Below are 16456 nucleotides of genomic sequence, written 5' to 3' on the forward strand. Positions count from 1 at the left end.
ATAAATAAATAAAGGGTTGTTGTGTTACCTGACTATTATTGAGGGGTATTAGAACACATGTTTTTGTTTTATTTTGTTGAAATAGAGGTTCCTGACAAAGTCATAAAGCCTTGATGCAAATAAACCAATTTATGTGGTTCTTTTATGCATTTAAAACCTAAAACGGGTCGGTGCCGACCCTAACACAAGAGGAAGGTTAAGGTCCTGCTACAGACAGTTACAGACATTTAATAGGGTAACCACGTAATCAGGAAAATAATCACTGACAAATTGAAAAATTACAAGACAGCGTATTCTGTAGGACGGGTGTCAGCAAAACCACCGGACACATGGCGCTGAGCACCCGTATCTGGACAAACCAGTGCTGGCCGCCATTCAGGGAGAGCAGATTGAGTCTAACAGCTGATGGTGCAGAACAACATCAATGTGCCAAAACATCAGCTGTGAAGAAGAACAGTGACTGCCGTCTGCTCCAATCAATGATCTGTGCTCCTCCGATCCTAATCACTTTGTTTGGTTACTTCATTGCCTTTTTTATTTGGCCTAGATGCTACATCACACCCAAAACTGAACAAAGAACTTCTGCATGTCGATAGTTATAAAAAAAATCTCTTTGTGTCAAAATATTTAATTGGTGCAGCTAAATTACATTTAACAATGCTTTCAATGTACAATATCTTACAGTGTACTACATGACCATTGCTTTGATAATACAGCTGTGCAGCAGGAGGAACATCTAGGATGGATACATGTCAGGGGTTCTTAGGCTCAGTGAGAAACAAAAGGAACACTTCCCACCCCTCTGAAGAATAAAAAGAGCCTCTTTTCCCTCAGTGATAAATGAACAAATACCACAGACTCAAGACAGATGCGTCAAACTGTAAATAGAACTACTTCTGTTTGTCCAAATGCGCTGTATGTCAGTCGTTTTCAGGATCAAGAGAAGAGGGTATTGTGGTGTGCGTGTTGCGGTTCAGCGGGTGGACACTTTGAAACGGGACACATTTGGTCTGTGGTTCCTGGGGGGAAGAACAGAAAGGGACAGTGGTGTCGGTTCAGTGGATGAGATCAGTGAGGCGTGGTCCATGTCTGCTGTCACCTCCGCTACAAAGGCTAATGCATAAAAGATGGAATTAGCCAGATATCAAACATAATATAATTATAATCCCGAATGTATAGACATCAGTATCGCCCCCTCTTTGTTCTTCCTTCTAGTACACGGTCAGTTCAGGCAGTGCTTTTGGAAGGTTTCTAGTAGGATATAACTTTATAAAATATCTAAACTTGGTCTTGGTGCACCCTGAGGCTTACCAGACTTAGGCATGGCCTAAAGGATGGACAGCAGGGCCTGTAGAGGGCAAGATGATAGGATAGAGGACAGCATTCTCATGTGAACTGATTCAAAGCACAGGGAGGCAATGTGACCGTCTTTAGCAGTGGGGTTATAGTGGGAGGCCTGGGATTCCAACCAATACAGTACGCTGGTATGGAGCTTAATGCTTATTTAGAGCATGGTGAATCTTGATATGATAGAACTCTAAACCAGGAACTAGAGAGCAAAGACCAAAGGTTTTCCTCCAAGTGTTTAATGAGTGACATATTAAGCTGCTTTACTTAAAAATAACAAAAATGTTTGAGAGGTGAAGGAGGTCGGTTTCAGTGACAAACCCACAGAGAGTTATCACCGGACTCAGACATGGAGATCTTTATAGCATCTATTAGCTCCTAACTTTACCGTCTGTGGTTCCTTTTTGTCTGCAGACAGGCACCGATAAACCCAGTGTATGCTACCGGCCCAGCACCAAATGGCACATAGACACAGTTAGCAACTAGCTGTTGAACAAAGGGGAGCATTTAGGGGCCTAAGAGTCACATATTATTCTCAGGGGGCCTATAGAGAATGTGAATATTGGACTTCATTGCATGCCTCCAAGTGAATGCTTGTTATATCAAAATAGGTCATTGTGGTGTTTGCAACTTGTTGCTTTTGCCCCGAAAAGTGTCTTTAAAGAGAGGCTGATGAATGTGGGTAGAGAGTTAGATAAAAGTGATTTGGGATACATGATCAGTGCAGCAGGAGCACTCTGAGCTCTTCATAGGTGTGGGACAAACCAAAATGTCCAGAACTAAAGAAACATGGCTGCCACTAGAACTGCTTTCACTTGTAATTTTTCATCAGCGGTCTTGCTGCGCCTTATTGGCCAGAGAGGTGAGTGGACTTTACCCACGGCTGCCTAGAGAGTCCGTTTGACTGTGATCATCTGAGTGGGGGATTAAACCTGATAAATGTGTCCTCTGTCTCGTCAGCTCTTCCACATTCATCCTCTTCCTCTACTTGGACTCCTTCTCCGCCTTCAGCAGCGCGGAGCTGATGCCCAGCTTCTTCAACTCCTCCACCAGATCCCCGTTCTGGTGCATCTGGAGCAGAATGTCGCAGCCTCCCACGAACTCGCCGCTGAAGTACACCTGAGGGATCGTGGGCCAGTTGGAGAAGGCCTTGACTCCTGTGGAAGGCAGATAGCGTTGGTGTCAGAAATAACCCAGAACCAAAACTATATCAGGTGTCAGGCTAGAGAGAATCATGTGACAAGTTACTGGAAGTACATTTCACTTCCATGCCATGTTCCAGGGGATTTTATTTCCCAGAAAAAGGCCCTTCAGCGACAGTAGTTTGTATGTTAAAAACAGAAAACTGGCAGTGAAAGCCACCATACCAGAAACTGTTATGGACCCCACCTTTATGAAAGCACAATGTCTAATTGCTGTGTTTTCTACTGCTATATCAACAGCAGTTGACTAAAAAAAAAACAAGCAATTTTACATTGAGTGACTGTGACTACAAACTGTTCTCTTTTGGCAGGAGCCATAAACCGTATGTTTGTTTGTTTGTTTGTTTGCATCTAGTTACACTTGGTGTGAAGCTGCTACACACACATAACACAACACAAGTAGCTAGTTTAGGCTGTTTGTCTCACCTTGTGTTAATGTGTTTATAGTTTTGGTTAAAGCAATAGGAGTGTCAACTTCTTTACACCGAGTTAAGTCAAATATCTAGATTGAGGTCTTTGGGGTCAAGAACCATCACGACCTGCTCACACTTCAAACCCCACATCCACTGGATTGTGGGTGAACTGCTGTGCTGTCTGGGCACTACTCTGCTGTTGCATTATAAGCCTCTATTGACAAATTCCCTTTTAAAGGGCAGAGCTGATGTAACTACAGGAACAGTTCCTTGTTCCTTAACATATGTGCCACCATTGTAAAACAGGAGAGGTTCGAGTTCTGGCATGTCTGTATTGATGGTATACTAAAAAAGGACCACACCCTTTAGTCCAGCTGCAGAGCACTGATAACAACTTCACACTTAGACATCTCCAAACCTAGTTAGACAGGGCCGTTGACAAAAGGCGGACATGTATGGTTGTTTGAATGTTCCAATAAAATGAAACGTGTAGTTGAATAACAAGGAGAGCTGACAGAGACTGATAGATCTACTACAAGCAAACTGTCTTGTAACACTTCCACTGTCAAGCATGAAGAAGTTTAGCGGAAAGTTCCAAGTTAGATTGAAAGGTGACAAGTTGTTGTCATGTCATGAACCGGTTATCTCACTGACCTTCCCTGAGCTCGGAGTCCTCCAGTACGTTGTATGCAGCATAGTCGTCCACCCCGTGCATCCGGAGGATCTGAACCACGGCATTGCTGAAGCCACACATGGGCTGCGCCGGCGTCCCCTTCATGAACACCACCACTTTGTCCTTCTTCACCATCTCACCAAGGTCTTTTGGGACGTCCGCCGCCGCGCACAGGAACCGGGCCGAGGCGGACCATACGCGTCCGTCGGTCTGTCGGGGCAGATAGACTGCCGCCCCCGTCCGCAGACACTTCGCCGTAGATCTAATTAAACTGTTCATGGTCTTTGGTAATTAATATCTTTATATGTTGAGCTACAATGTCGTGGAAAGAGTCTCACCTGCTTCTGAACAGGCCGGAGTGTAACCAGACAGTCTGACTGACGTGATGTGCGTTGATGACGCTCGCGTGAAGGGGCGGGACGTGAACGCTGATTGGACAGCTGCGCCCAAACAAATTCAGATTGGTTTTCCATTGGTACAGCAACGCGTCATTTACATTACATACACAAGGAATGATTCAAAGTTACGATAAATAAAAACAAATTGAAACCACCACACATAACTTCCGTTTTATATATTATTTGGAAAAAGGCAATATTGTAAAAGAGGAAGAAAAAAAGTAAAATAATTATTTCCCGGTAGCAGAAGCCCTCAATAACTTCCGGGGCGACTTGACCACAGAAGAAGAAGACTGCGGCGTTTAGAAAGATGGCGGCGCACACGCAGAAGAATAACAAGACGGGAATATCTGGAGGAAAGGAGGCTCAGCCTCTGATAATCGCCAAAACTCCGGCGGAGGAACAGCGTCTGAAGTTGGAGAGGTTAATGCGGAACCCGGATAAGCCAGCTCCTATCCCAGACCGGCCGAAAGAATGGAACCCGCGGGCTCCGCCGGAGTTCGTCCGAGACGTGATGGGCTCCAGCGCCGGTGCAGGCAGCGGGGAGTTCCATGTTTACCGGCACCTCCGACGCAGAGAGTACCAGAGGCAGGACTTTCTGGACAAGATTGCAGATAAGCAGGACGAGGACCAGGACTATCTGGATAAGGTGGAGCAGAACAAACTGGCAGCCGATGACAGAACGGCAAAGCGCAAGAAGAAGCGGGAAAAGCTGAAGCAGAAAAAGGAGATGGCAAAGAAAGCGAAGCTCGAGTCCAAAAACAAGAAAGAAGACGACGCCGACAACAGCTCGGACAGCAGTGACGAAGACAAGGAGGAAGATGGGGACAGAGAGGCTGACGATGATGCCGAGGCTCCTAGCTTCATCATGGGGAGGAAATGATTCTGACTGCTCCGACCGGGTAACGTGACCGGCGTTAATGCTCCTCGGAAGTGACATTGTGATGATCGATCATGAAGCCAGGGGGCTCTGAAAGACTCGAGGCACACGTGGATGTGCTCCCCGTTTTACTCTCTCACAAACCTGAATGGACTGCTCGGCTTAAAAGTGTATGATTTCAATCACACAATGTTAGAAAAGAGACACGTTGACACACTTCCGACTTTTCATTATGCTTTCCATCATCTCAAGTGTTTTTTTTTTTTTAGTTCTCATGTTTCAGCTCGCAGGTCAGGTGGGCTGTCGTCTTCTGGGGCCCAAAAGTATGATCGTGTTTTCAGAAATTGGACATGATTGCATTGTTGAGTTGTAGGGAATCCTAAGCATTTGAATGGGATGTTTTAATAAAAATACGAGTATACATGGACATGTTATCTGGTTTATTCTCATTTAGATTGCTGAATTCTCTTTTTGGTGTAGTCACTGTTGGACAGTGATGCAACGCATGAGTAACCAGTAAGGTAATATTCGATATGCCGGTGAGTGCATGTGTGCACCATCACTTATGTTTTCGTGGTATCAGTCTTTGCAGCCTTGTGAAGCTGCTCCTTGCATGGACCATTGCTTGTGGGCACAACAAGGTGGCAGAAAGTAACTCAAAGAATGAAAAGGCGTGACTTCTGGAGGCTCAGGAGATTCACGTGCGATGTTCCTTGGACAGACTCCTGCTTTCCACGGCGGTGGTGGTCTCGCTCTGTGGCCGTCACCTTTCTTAAGGCAGGTAGAGTAAAGCCTGACGGCCCGATGTTGTTTGGAACAGGGGGAGCTCTCCCTGTCGAGCACTGTCAACTGTTACAATAACCGCGTTTAACGAGCAATCAAGGAGCAGGCTGCTTCAATAACTTTGATCAAAATGAATGAATTCGTAAATCACACAAACTTACATTCATGTAAAATATTCTGGTATATTAAACCCCTTTATTGAAATTGAACGGGACGATTTACAGAACAAACGTTAGTCTTAGTTCATGTGCTGTTATTCCATGTTGATTTGACTTTTGACTCTTCAATGTGCATCTTCACATTTTGTCTCTGTTGAAATGAATTCAGCTCGTGCTGATATGATTTCTACATGAGAAGTTTCTCATAAGGGATTCTGCTCTCTGATGGAAGATTTCACTCATTAAACATGCATTGAAGTTCCCTGCGGAGTTCGAGTGAGGAATATACTGCAGAGCGTAATAAAATGTAGGTCGCTGCAGAAAGCATGGGCTGCAATTCACAGCTTGTTGTACACATTTCATTGCAACACATTAAGATCCAACATGAGGGTTTAGGTTCACACAGATATTCTTAAGTGATGGAAAACTTTCCTCTGTGTGTTCTTTCATCAATGTTTTATAATTCTACAAAGTGAGCCAATTACATGTCATACATTTTTCAAAATGGAATGTCACTTTGAGATGTGCCTCTCCAGCAGCCATTGGAGGTTGGTATGAACAGGAGACTCACACTTTTCTCAGGCTGCAAGTGACCAAACTGGACAGAGTAGAAGTCCTACTTTCTAAATATGTTCGGATGCTGTTGGTGAACGTCAGCCCACATTCACACTGACTCCAGCCCTGCTTGAAAAAATGTTGCCTTAATTCATTTAAATCAAGCTGGCTAGTTGAACATAAAGGACCCTGGGAAAAAATAGTTTTAGTAAAAAAAATTAAGATCTTTTTTGGCCATTTTTTGCTTTTATGTGATACAGTGGCGAGAGACAGGACGACCTGGAGCAGAGGGCCACAGACCACTGTGGCAAGGACTCAACCGTAGTACACGGGGGACCAGTTCTACCAAATGAGCTATCGGGGCATCCCAACTTTTCAGGTTTATTTATGTATCTGCAACTCCAACTGGACCTGCGTCTGAATGCCTGCTTCAGGTGTCGATCGTGAACTGCAGTGTCTGACCTTTGTTTCATGGTACAACCCATGATTCTCTCCCTTCATTTCCTGCCATGTGTCTACTGTCACTATCTAATAAAGACATAACATGTTTGAAGAGCTTGACTCTGTAGTATGTTTTAAGATGGTGACACCAGCTGTTGGTGGTGAGACTTTGATGGGCTGCAAGTCTAACAGAAAATTTCAGTTCCAGGTTTAACTGGGGGGAAAAAAAGTCCACTTGCCTGTGCTGTCAACCCATCTCTATAGATAACACATGTTATGTGTGAATACTGGAAAGTAAAAACCATACATCTGCTCACTCCGTTTGTGAAAGCCAGACTTTTCATCCTTAAGTCTGAGCGGAACATGCTTATGTCAGTGAACCCTGTTATGAAAACCAGAAAGATATTTATTACAGGCCTCTGCAGGGAAACCATACCACCTGTAACCTCACACAGTGCTCGATCCCAGCTGATTCCTTCCTTTTGAACCGTTAAGGAAGTCATGTGACTGCCTGCCTCCACATAGTTCTGTGAACCACAGCCCTTCGGTAGGATTCAGGTGGGATCGTCTCAGGGGGAGTGGAAGCCAGACTCGATCAACACCGCGGAGCGTGTTCAGGCAAGACATGCCGCGTCACTTTGTCTTTGCCTCATCCTTATTCTGGAAGGAAACCTCGGAGCACCTCTAATTCCTCAGAGTGCCAGACATTCTCTATTGTCCTCCCGTCTTTATCTCCACGATGGATCATAAGTAGACAAGGGAGGTGGAATGAGAATGCCGGACAAGGCCAACGGGGATTCACAGAGGAAATCGGAGGGAGAGATCAGTGATCAACGTGTGCAGCAGCCTCAAGGTACTGTGACTAGAACTACAAATAATAATAATAATAATACATTTTATTTATATAGCGCTTTAAAAGGCACTCAAAGACACTTTACATGGTAAAAACAGAAACAATATAAGCATTTATAATAAGAACAAAATCTACAACATAACAGTAAGAAAAAAATGAACACGAAGAGAAAGAAAACATACATGACTGACTTTAGAGGTTAAAAGCAGATTTAAATAGGTGAGTTTTAAGTGCAGTTTTGAAGGTGGCGAGTGACGGAGAATGTCTGAGGTGTTGGGGCAGGGAGTTCCAGAGGGAGTACTGGGGAAAATACCAAAAGTAGTGGGGAAATACTGACCCACTGTGTGATAATAGTGTGTTAAGTCACTGTGTATACTTGTAAGAAGAGAACACGTTGTAAGACATTTCATTTTCTTTTCCTTTCTTGACTGCCTTTCCTCATAGTCATTTTCCAGGTAGCTGTCTTTGGCATCGATGCATCTGGTTGCCCAATCTTACACGTTCGTTTTCACTTGTGGATGATTTGCTTCTGAAAGATCTGCTTCAGTTTTATAAATGTCTTCATAGTCTGCAGTTATTTAGGGTTAACACATATGTGCCGTTTTCCCACATTCTGCCAGACAAACGCGTCAAACTCTAAATCCCTCATGTGCCACACAGTTACATCGGGTTTAATCATAAAACTGCAGTGTATTCAGTGGCAAGCTCCTGTTTCCTCTCCCCCAGATGAGAGGAGAGCAGTGCAGAGGAGAGCCTTCACCAGGTGGATGAATGTGTTTCTGCAGAGAGTAAGGCACAAATCAATACAGAGTTACCGTAACACTACACTCCAGCTCAGAAACGCAGTCACCAATAAGGTTTACCATTTGTTGTTTGCAGTGCGATCCTCCAGTCGAGGTGCACGACCTGTTCACAGACATTCAGGACGGACGAATACTGATGGCTCTGCTGGAGGAGCTGTCCGGGTGCAAGCTAGTAAGAGTCAGGCTTTATAGTGGAAGTATTTTATGTCACCAAGAAGAAGAATATAATACAACACTAATAAGTTATTTCATTTTCCATTTCCGTTCAGTTCACTAGCAATTGCACCATATTTGTGAGCCTATAGGATCCTTAAAACACATTCAAAATACTAAAAAAACGCTCCTTGTGTGATGTCTTTCGTCAGCTTTACAGGTTTAGGTCATCTTCTCACCGCATCTTCAGACTGAACAACATTTCCAAGGCTCTGGCTTTCCTGGATGACAGACACGTGAGTGTGTTTGTTTGTTCAGTGACTTTGCTTTGATGTGCGTTAAACTTACAATCGAATCCGGAAGACCTGGATATCCGGTGATGTCTCCTCCCTGTTGTCTCTCAGGTGAAGCTGCCTGGCATCGATGCCTCAGGTATCGCTGATGGGATCCCCTCTGCTGTTCTTAACCTTGTCTGGAATATGATCCTGTATTTCCAGGCAGGTCTCCCCCCCCCCCATCATCTACCCTCATGTCTTCATGTATTATTTCCCTCCTTGCCTGGGTGGTAGTCTTTGTAACTGACCTGTACATTCTTCTCATACAGGTAAAGGAAGTATCGCGAGGCCTCCAGAGGCATTTCTCTTCCAGCCTCTCTTCCTTATCCACGAGCAGTTACCCCTCCTACAGCGACCTCCCACCCCAGCCAAATGACATTGGCAGCTACTCCTGCAACACCCTGCCAAGCAAAGGCAGAAAGGCTGCCAGAGAGCCAAAGTACCATGGGAAAGCAATAAAGACTCTGCTGCAATGGGTCCAAAGATGCACATCAAAGTGAGTCTGAAAAAGAGCCAACCGCTTACAAAGTCATTTTTGTCAATTAAAACCTTCCAAACCCAAGTGTTTACCTCTACAACCACAATGAGGGAAGCACAATGTGCGAGCTGGCTGTGTTGAAGTTTGGTGTTACGATCATGCAATTTAAAATTTGCAGGTTTGGGGTGGAGGTGCATGACTTTGGCAGGAGCTGGAGGAGTGGGCTTGCATTCCTAGCTATGATTAAGTTCATAAACCCAGACTTGGTGGACCTGAGGGAGAGCCTGTCCAGACATCCAAGAGAAAAGATTCAGCTGGCCTTCACGATAGCCCATCACAGTTTGGATATACCACCTCTGCTGGAGCCAGAAGGTAAAAAGTGGCTCACATTGATCCAACTTCATCAACAAAGACAACTTTCTGCTTCTTCACATAGACAGTCCTACGCTAAGTAGGTGTTAGAAGCCCAACGTGGTGTAATGATACCACCTGTCAAAGGCTTGAAAGAGTAAATCAGAAGCACTTAGCACAAAGCTTTCCTGATCAATGTAGAAGTTAAACTCACTCGAAATGAGCAGCAAAGGTCATTGCTGCGTGTAGTGTCACTTTTATTGTATCTTAAGAGTCATACAAAGGCTCAAATAGGCCCTCACACAGCAGGATGGTCTCCTTTAGTCTAACCTCTAATGTAAGAAAACTGTCCATTCTTCTTTTCTGCAGATGTGTCTGGCACTTCACCAGATGAGCAGTCCATCATCACCTATGTGTCTATGTTTCTGAGCCATTGTTCAGACACGGATGAAGTTAGTACGTCTTTGAGTAGCTCGACTTAGTTGCTTTTTGCCTTATAGGTTAGGAGTTAGGTGACAAAATTGATACCACTCTCATATCAGTCTGTCGAATATGAAGCTACCACCAGTCAATGGTTAGCTTAGCCTAGCTTAGCTTACCTTAAAGACTGGCAACAGGGTAAATCAGCTGGCCCAGCCGGCTACCAGCACCTCTAATTAACATGTTATACCTCGCTTGTTTAATCAATACACAAGCCGAAGTGTAAACACAGCTGTGCATTTACCTAAGGTTATTTGCAGCACTGTTTCTTTGCAGGGTGATGTGAGGAAGGAAGGTTTTTGTACCGATGACGGTAAATAAACTTGCTATATCATGTCTTTTAGTGAGCTGTAGAGGTGCTGTTGCTTTATGCTAAGCTATAAGCTAACTGGCTGCTGACTGTCACTTAATATCAAATGCCAGTGGCGGGCCGTGTATTTTAGACCTAAGCCTTCCCTGCTGTCCTACTACAGTTGAACCACCTCCTAATAACCTCATTATGAGGCCAGCATGACGGGATGCTTCGTTATTAACGGACAATGCATATAGTCAAAATCAACGTAGTTAACACAATGACAAGAACAACCTCACAAGAACCAGTCACAGATGTAGTGTATTTATGAAAACTAATTCAATTATAAAATAGCTATAACTTTGTGATTCTGTCTAGGCCAGCAGAGAAGGTCTTGCTGGCCCTGACGGCCCACCACTGTAAATGCACAGCTAGAGAAAGGTATCAATCTTCTCATTTAACTCTCGGGGAAAAAAGGGAATCAACTTATTTCCTAAGATATCATACTATTCCTTTAGCACCAAAAACAAATGTATTGATAAACACTATGGGTTTCTGGGTATTATTCCAGTGGTATTAATTAACTTTCACCACTAAACCCTATATTACAGGACCATACAGCAGATATCGAAGTTCCTGAGATCCCAGATTTTGGATCACTCGAGTCTGTGAGCTCTGGAGAGACCCACGCCGACGACCCTAAAGCCCAAGCAGCAGTCCAAGGCTTAGAGAAGAGCAGCGAGCAGCTACTGTGGAATCGCTGGGCCCGAAGATCCTCAGGGAGCCCCCAAAACACCTTGCTTCACACTAGTGAGGCCATGCCACCATTCAACAAAAAAAGAAGCAGGAGTCGAAACATTTTACAGCCACCCAGTCCTCTGGAAGCAAACGTAGTCAGCCAGGAGATCCGATCATGGATGGAGAACGCATCTGCGGATCAGGCCGATAGCAAGCCCAGAGTGGATGAAAGTCACCTTTCTTTGAGCTCAGAGGAAGGAATCTACAGCTTGTCAGCACTGGACTCAGATGAGGAGGATGCCTACAGCTACATCCTGGATCTGAAGAACGAGGATTTTCAACCATATAATAAGCTGAAAGGACAAGTGCCAAGGGTTGAAGAGGAAACAGAGGAAGACATGTTCCTGAGCGGAGAACAGACTGAAGAGTCAAAACATCTGGAAGTATTGAAGAATACATTAAACGGGAGTGAGCATCAAGAAGACTCACTAGCACAAAATGTTGAACCAGAGGTCAGGGCTCAGTCAGGGGTTCATAGGATGTTTGAATGGGACAAAAGTGAAAGTAGTTCCAGAGAGATGGCACACGGCATAGCTGTGTTTGACACAGAGCCAGAGGAGGACAGCAGAAGCAGAGAGGAACGTGGAGACGAGAGAGTTGTTAGAGGACAGAGTAATGATGAGGGTGATTGCTGTGAGAGAGAGAGGAAGAAGGAAATGACAGAAAATGCGAGATTGGTGAAGCATGGATGTGATAAAAGAGAAGCTCTGATGGGTGAAACAAAGAACTCAAAGCTTTTTGATGTGGATAGTTATAAGATAGAAGTTGAGAAACAGACTGAAGGAGGACTTGAAAGCAGAGTGATGGACAACGAAAAAGAGGAGGAAAATGTGCCAAAATTTCAGGAAGGGCAGGAGAGAAAGTCAGGTAAAGAACAAGAGGAAGATGATAAGGATGAGGAGAGGGAAACTAAGCAAAGTGTTGTGAATTTAGAACGTTTCAAGGTAGGAGTATATGAAGTAATAATAACTGATGAGACTGTATATGAAACTAGAATAAACACCAAAGGAGGAAATGACGGGAAAGAAAATGGCCCAAACATGGAAGAATTAACTCGTGAAGATGACAAGGAAGAATCCAGTGATGAAGTCATGACTTCTGAAGTTATTGCAGCGCAGCGACAAGACAGGAACCTTAAGATTAAGAGACGTGAACACACTGGCAACACGGCAACAATAGCCGGTAAAATGGCCCCCAAAAATGACACTAATGGAGGTGTTAATGTCCGTGGTGTTGAAAGCGGTTGGACTCCTGCCTGTACTGCAACTTCTCAGTCATTCAGGTAGGTCGTGGATTTGTACAAGCACAACTGACCATTTGCTGAGCACTTAATTATGGTAATTGTTTAGGCGTACCAGCATGGCACATGGTGCAATGATAACGGGAGAGTGACTACTCAATATGTTTGAAATAATGACTCTTCTGTTACGAATGAAACAAGTACTTTTGTTGCCTAAACATTACCATGTAGTTTTGTTTCATTTCTTTTTGGGTTTTGTTTAAATTTCAGTCATTTTAAACCAAACCATCATATATAATTTTTTTACAAACCTTACCTTAGTTGTTTTGTTGCCCAAACCTGACAAAGGAGTTTTTTTGCCTTTGCTGAAGTAATTAACTTTCACTTCATGAAAGTTAATTGCAACATTTTGGTCACCTCAAAATGTCCTGTTCAGCTTTTGGTTGTATTTAGCTCCGCCCTCTTATGTCACTTCTGGTTGCAAAAAAACAAGATGGTGACGGCAAAAAGCCAAGGTGGCGATGCCCAAAATGGGGTCCATTAAAATACAATATATTTAATATATCTCTTACTGCACTGCCAGGCACACCACTTCAAAAACTGCTGGTCAATCAATGGTTAGTTCATCCATAAAGACTACACAAATAATTACATTTGTATCTGTGTTTATTGCTTTGATTTAAATTAAACATCAGCCTAAAGTGCCTCATTGTAGTCTGAATCTAACACTGGTTTGTTTTATCTGCTGTTCAACAGAGAGGGGGGATTCATCCCTCAATCCTCAGCTGCTCCTTGTGACATAACCCCATTAGAGATGGAGATGCTCTTGGTCCTGTGGATCCTGCTCTACTGCTGCTTCATCTTCTGAGTCCCCCTGCAGTGCACCCTTCTTATTAAGATATGCTTATTAGCCCAGTTTCCACTAACGAGCCGAAAAAGGACACTTAGGGCTGGATTGACTCTTTATCTGGGTCACACAATTCCCCTCAAGGCAACACTTCATGACTGTGTTTGCTTTTTGCTGCCAGCAGTCATTTGGGTTTCAGATAAAACACAGCACTATTGCTGTTATCCCCATTATTACACATTTTGTCAGCTACTCTGTCTTACCCTGCACACATGACCGGACATGGGTTGTGAGGTGTTTGTTCATGTCCAAAATGCTCTGTGTATTCGATTTATTTTTCAGGCAGAGATCCTCCTTTCAATTTAAAATACTTTCATTGATTTTATAAACCACATGGTGGCGTCGCAGCATCACAGCAACTGTCACATGGCGTCGACTGCTGAGAATCCCACAAGACCTGCTGTTTAATGAGATACTGTATTGACACTGTGAAACTAAGCTGATCATATTTAATGAGCACTTTGAAATTTCGCAGACTCTCACTGTCACTTCCATCATTGTGTACTGTATCATTGTCCTCATCTCTACAGATACTGTGTGATAGTTAAAGCTGATCAACAGCGCAGACTTTTCTTTGTGACTATGAGATATAAAAAATAAATCTTCTTATTCTTCATATATCTTCTAGTCCTTTTCACGAGATCAAACCAGTCATGTAAATATTGTATTTCGAGGTGCCGTAGACATAAACATCGAACAAAAGGTTCGGAAATTAGTGTTTGGTAGATTATTTCTCTGTTGTAACAATGCTTCTTGGCAATAAATGTTATACCGTTGGAAATCCTGTTTAGTTACCTTTCAAACGGTGCCCCATTTGTAAGGAACATGCATTTGTGGGATGAGCAGCACAGCTGAGTATGTGGGTTGCGCCCATGAAAGATTTGCCAAATCTTCTCTGCCAATGCCAAACAGCGTATTCTGCTGTTGACTCTTGTTTGGTGTTGTTTGGTGGATTGGATGATTGAAGTCTATCAGTAACAAGGAAGAAACAAGACATATTGGCAATTTTACAATTTATTCATTTAACAAACTGGAGCCTCAGTAGCGTGTGGAAGAACCATACACAGCCACAACAGCCTGGCACCTCCTCATGCTGGTCACCAGCCTGCTCACACACTGCTGTGGGATGGCATTCCACTCGTCAAGCAGGATTTGTCGCAAGTCAGCCAACGTGGTTGTGTTGGTCACTCTGGCATGAACAGCTGGTCCCACAAGTGTTCACTTGGGTTGAGGTCAGGACTGCTGGCAGGCCATTCCATCCTCTCTACTCCCAAATTCTGGAGGTAGTCTCTGGTAAACCCCGCTCTGTGGGGGCGAGCGTTGTCATCTTGGAGGATGGAGTTCGGTCCCAGACTGTAGAGAAATGGGATAGCCACTGGTTGCAGAATCTCATCTCGATATCTCTCAGCATTGAGATTGCCTCCAATGAAGACAAGCCTCGTTTTTCCAGTGATGGAGATGCCGCCCCACACCATCACACTGCCTCCACCGAAAGGTGTTACTCTATCGGTGCAGCAATCAGCATAGCGTTCTCCCCGTCTTCTCCACACTTTGACCCTACGATCCAACTTCCTTAGACAGAACCTGGACTCATCGCTGAACATAACGTTCCTCCACATGTTCAGGCTCCAGTGCAGGTGTTGTCGACACCAGCGCAAACGGGGCTTACAATCAATAGCAACAGCAGAATAAGCTGTTTGGCATTGGCAGAGAAGATTTGCCAAGAAGCATTGTTACAACAGAGAAATAATCTACCAAACACTAATTTCCGAACTTTTTGTTCGATGTTTACAAGGCACACGCTCAATATCTTTGTCGCAATACCAGTTTGTACACAGTAAAACTAGGACAACCTTTAAGTATTTATCTGTTGCATAAGTGTTCAAAATCCATATTGACCAGAATGTGTATTAAAGGGGGGAATGAGTATGCCCTGTCCACCAAAACCACATACACACACACACACACACACACACACACACACACACACACACACACACACACACACACACACACACACTCATTCTAAGAAACTGAAAAACATGCCGCCTTTGTTTGCTTGGAGCTCAACCCACGGGTCAAAAGCTCAGCCCTCGGAGATCAATATACTTTCGACACCGCCGCCACCCCCGCACAAAGCCACGAGAACAACACTTCCCCACAGCTGTAGCTTTGCCGGTCTTATGAGAGATCAACCTGCAGCGCCCCAGAATCAGGCCAGGCCAGGATGGCGAGAGAAAAAGCTATGGTGTTTGTCATGTATGGTTTTACATGTCTCACAGCGCTGGCATGGTTAACAGGCCTCACAGCAGATGTGTCGGTTTTACCAAAGCCTGAGAAACTCATCAGCAGGCCTCTGCGAAGGGAACAAGAGGTCAATCAGCAGCTCAACACATCAGCCCTAAACACAGCCTTGGCTTTTGAGCCGTACCGTGACCTGGCAACCAGCACCGCTGCTGAGCAGCAACAGCACAACATCTTGTTCTCGCCCTTGGGCCTGGCGTCAGCTCTGGCACTGCTGTCCCGAGTGTCTGTGTCCGAGAGTCGGAGCCAGGCCCTGGAGGCCTTGGGGCTGGCGGCCAACGCTACAGAGCAGAGCGTGGAGGCCACCTTATCTGCTCTTGCAGATCTGCAACACAGCCTCACTCTACATGAGGGAGGTTGGGTTCAAAGGGCAGAATCTAGAGCTGGAACAGGAGCTGGGATTGGGGCAACACCATGGGTGGAAATTGAAGGGGAAGATGCTGGAAACCGAACTGATGTAGATGATGGGGCGGAGGGTAGGAATGGAACTGAGGGTGGGGTTCATCCTGGTGGTCAGCTGAGAGTGTGGAGCAGCCTACATATTGATGGAAAACCTTCAGTAGACTATAACAGTTTCATGTTCAGGCCTCGGCACACTTCCGCCTTCAACGC

The 16456-nt window shown here is 44.6% G+C and overlaps 3 protein-coding genes and 1 non-coding gene across 6 annotated transcripts; 3 read left to right on the forward strand and 1 right to left on the reverse strand.

Moving 5' to 3' along the window:
• Positions 1-612: 612 nt before the first annotated feature.
• On the reverse strand, positions 613-4028 carry glrx5 (glutaredoxin 5 homolog (S. cerevisiae)). Of its 3 annotated transcripts, none has more exons than XM_076083783.1 (3): positions 3617-4028; positions 2225-2504; positions 613-1019 (listed from the first exon to the last, which is right to left on the reverse strand). In XM_076083783.1, exons 1-2 carry the CDS (start codon positions 3912-3914, stop codon positions 2332-2334), a joined length of 471 nt encoding a protein of 156 aa, XP_075939898.1. In that variant the 5' UTR covers positions 3915-4028; the 3' UTR covers positions 613-1019; positions 2225-2331. The 3 variants fall into 3 exon arrangements, with proteins under 3 accessions (XP_075939898.1, XP_075939897.1, XP_075939896.1); XM_076083782.1 differs by having other exon boundaries at positions 1312-2504; XM_076083781.1 differs by having other exon boundaries at positions 2280-2504; positions 3617-4027.
• On the forward strand, positions 2997-5340 carry prkrip1 (PRKR interacting protein 1). Its single transcript, XM_076083780.1, has one exon. It carries the CDS (start codon positions 4344-4346, stop codon positions 4914-4916), a length of 573 nt encoding a protein of 190 aa, XP_075939895.1. The 5' UTR covers positions 2997-4343; the 3' UTR covers positions 4917-5340.
• A 142-nt stretch (positions 5341-5482) lies between these two features.
• Positions 5483-14315, forward strand: clmnb (calmin b). The gene is made up of 9 exons (XM_076083784.1): positions 5483-8491; positions 8583-8678; positions 8872-8955; positions 9064-9156; positions 9264-9490; positions 9651-9844; positions 10193-10275; positions 11207-12675; positions 13390-14315. Exons 1-9 carry the CDS (start codon positions 8297-8299, stop codon positions 13499-13501), a joined length of 2553 nt encoding a protein of 850 aa, XP_075939899.1. The 5' UTR covers positions 5483-8296; the 3' UTR covers positions 13502-14315.
• LOC142942995 (small Cajal body-specific RNA 13) lies at positions 5513-5773 on the forward strand. The gene has a single exon (XR_012952049.1).
• Positions 14316-16456: the final 2141 nt, after the last annotated feature.

The sequence above is a fragment of the Anarhichas minor genome, unplaced genomic scaffold, assembly GCF_050575085.1.
Source record: "Anarhichas minor isolate MPS153535 unplaced genomic scaffold, ASM5057508v1 ptg000136l, whole genome shotgun sequence".
NCBI classification, from domain to species: domain Eukaryota; kingdom Metazoa; phylum Chordata; class Actinopteri; order Perciformes; family Anarhichadidae; genus Anarhichas; species Anarhichas minor.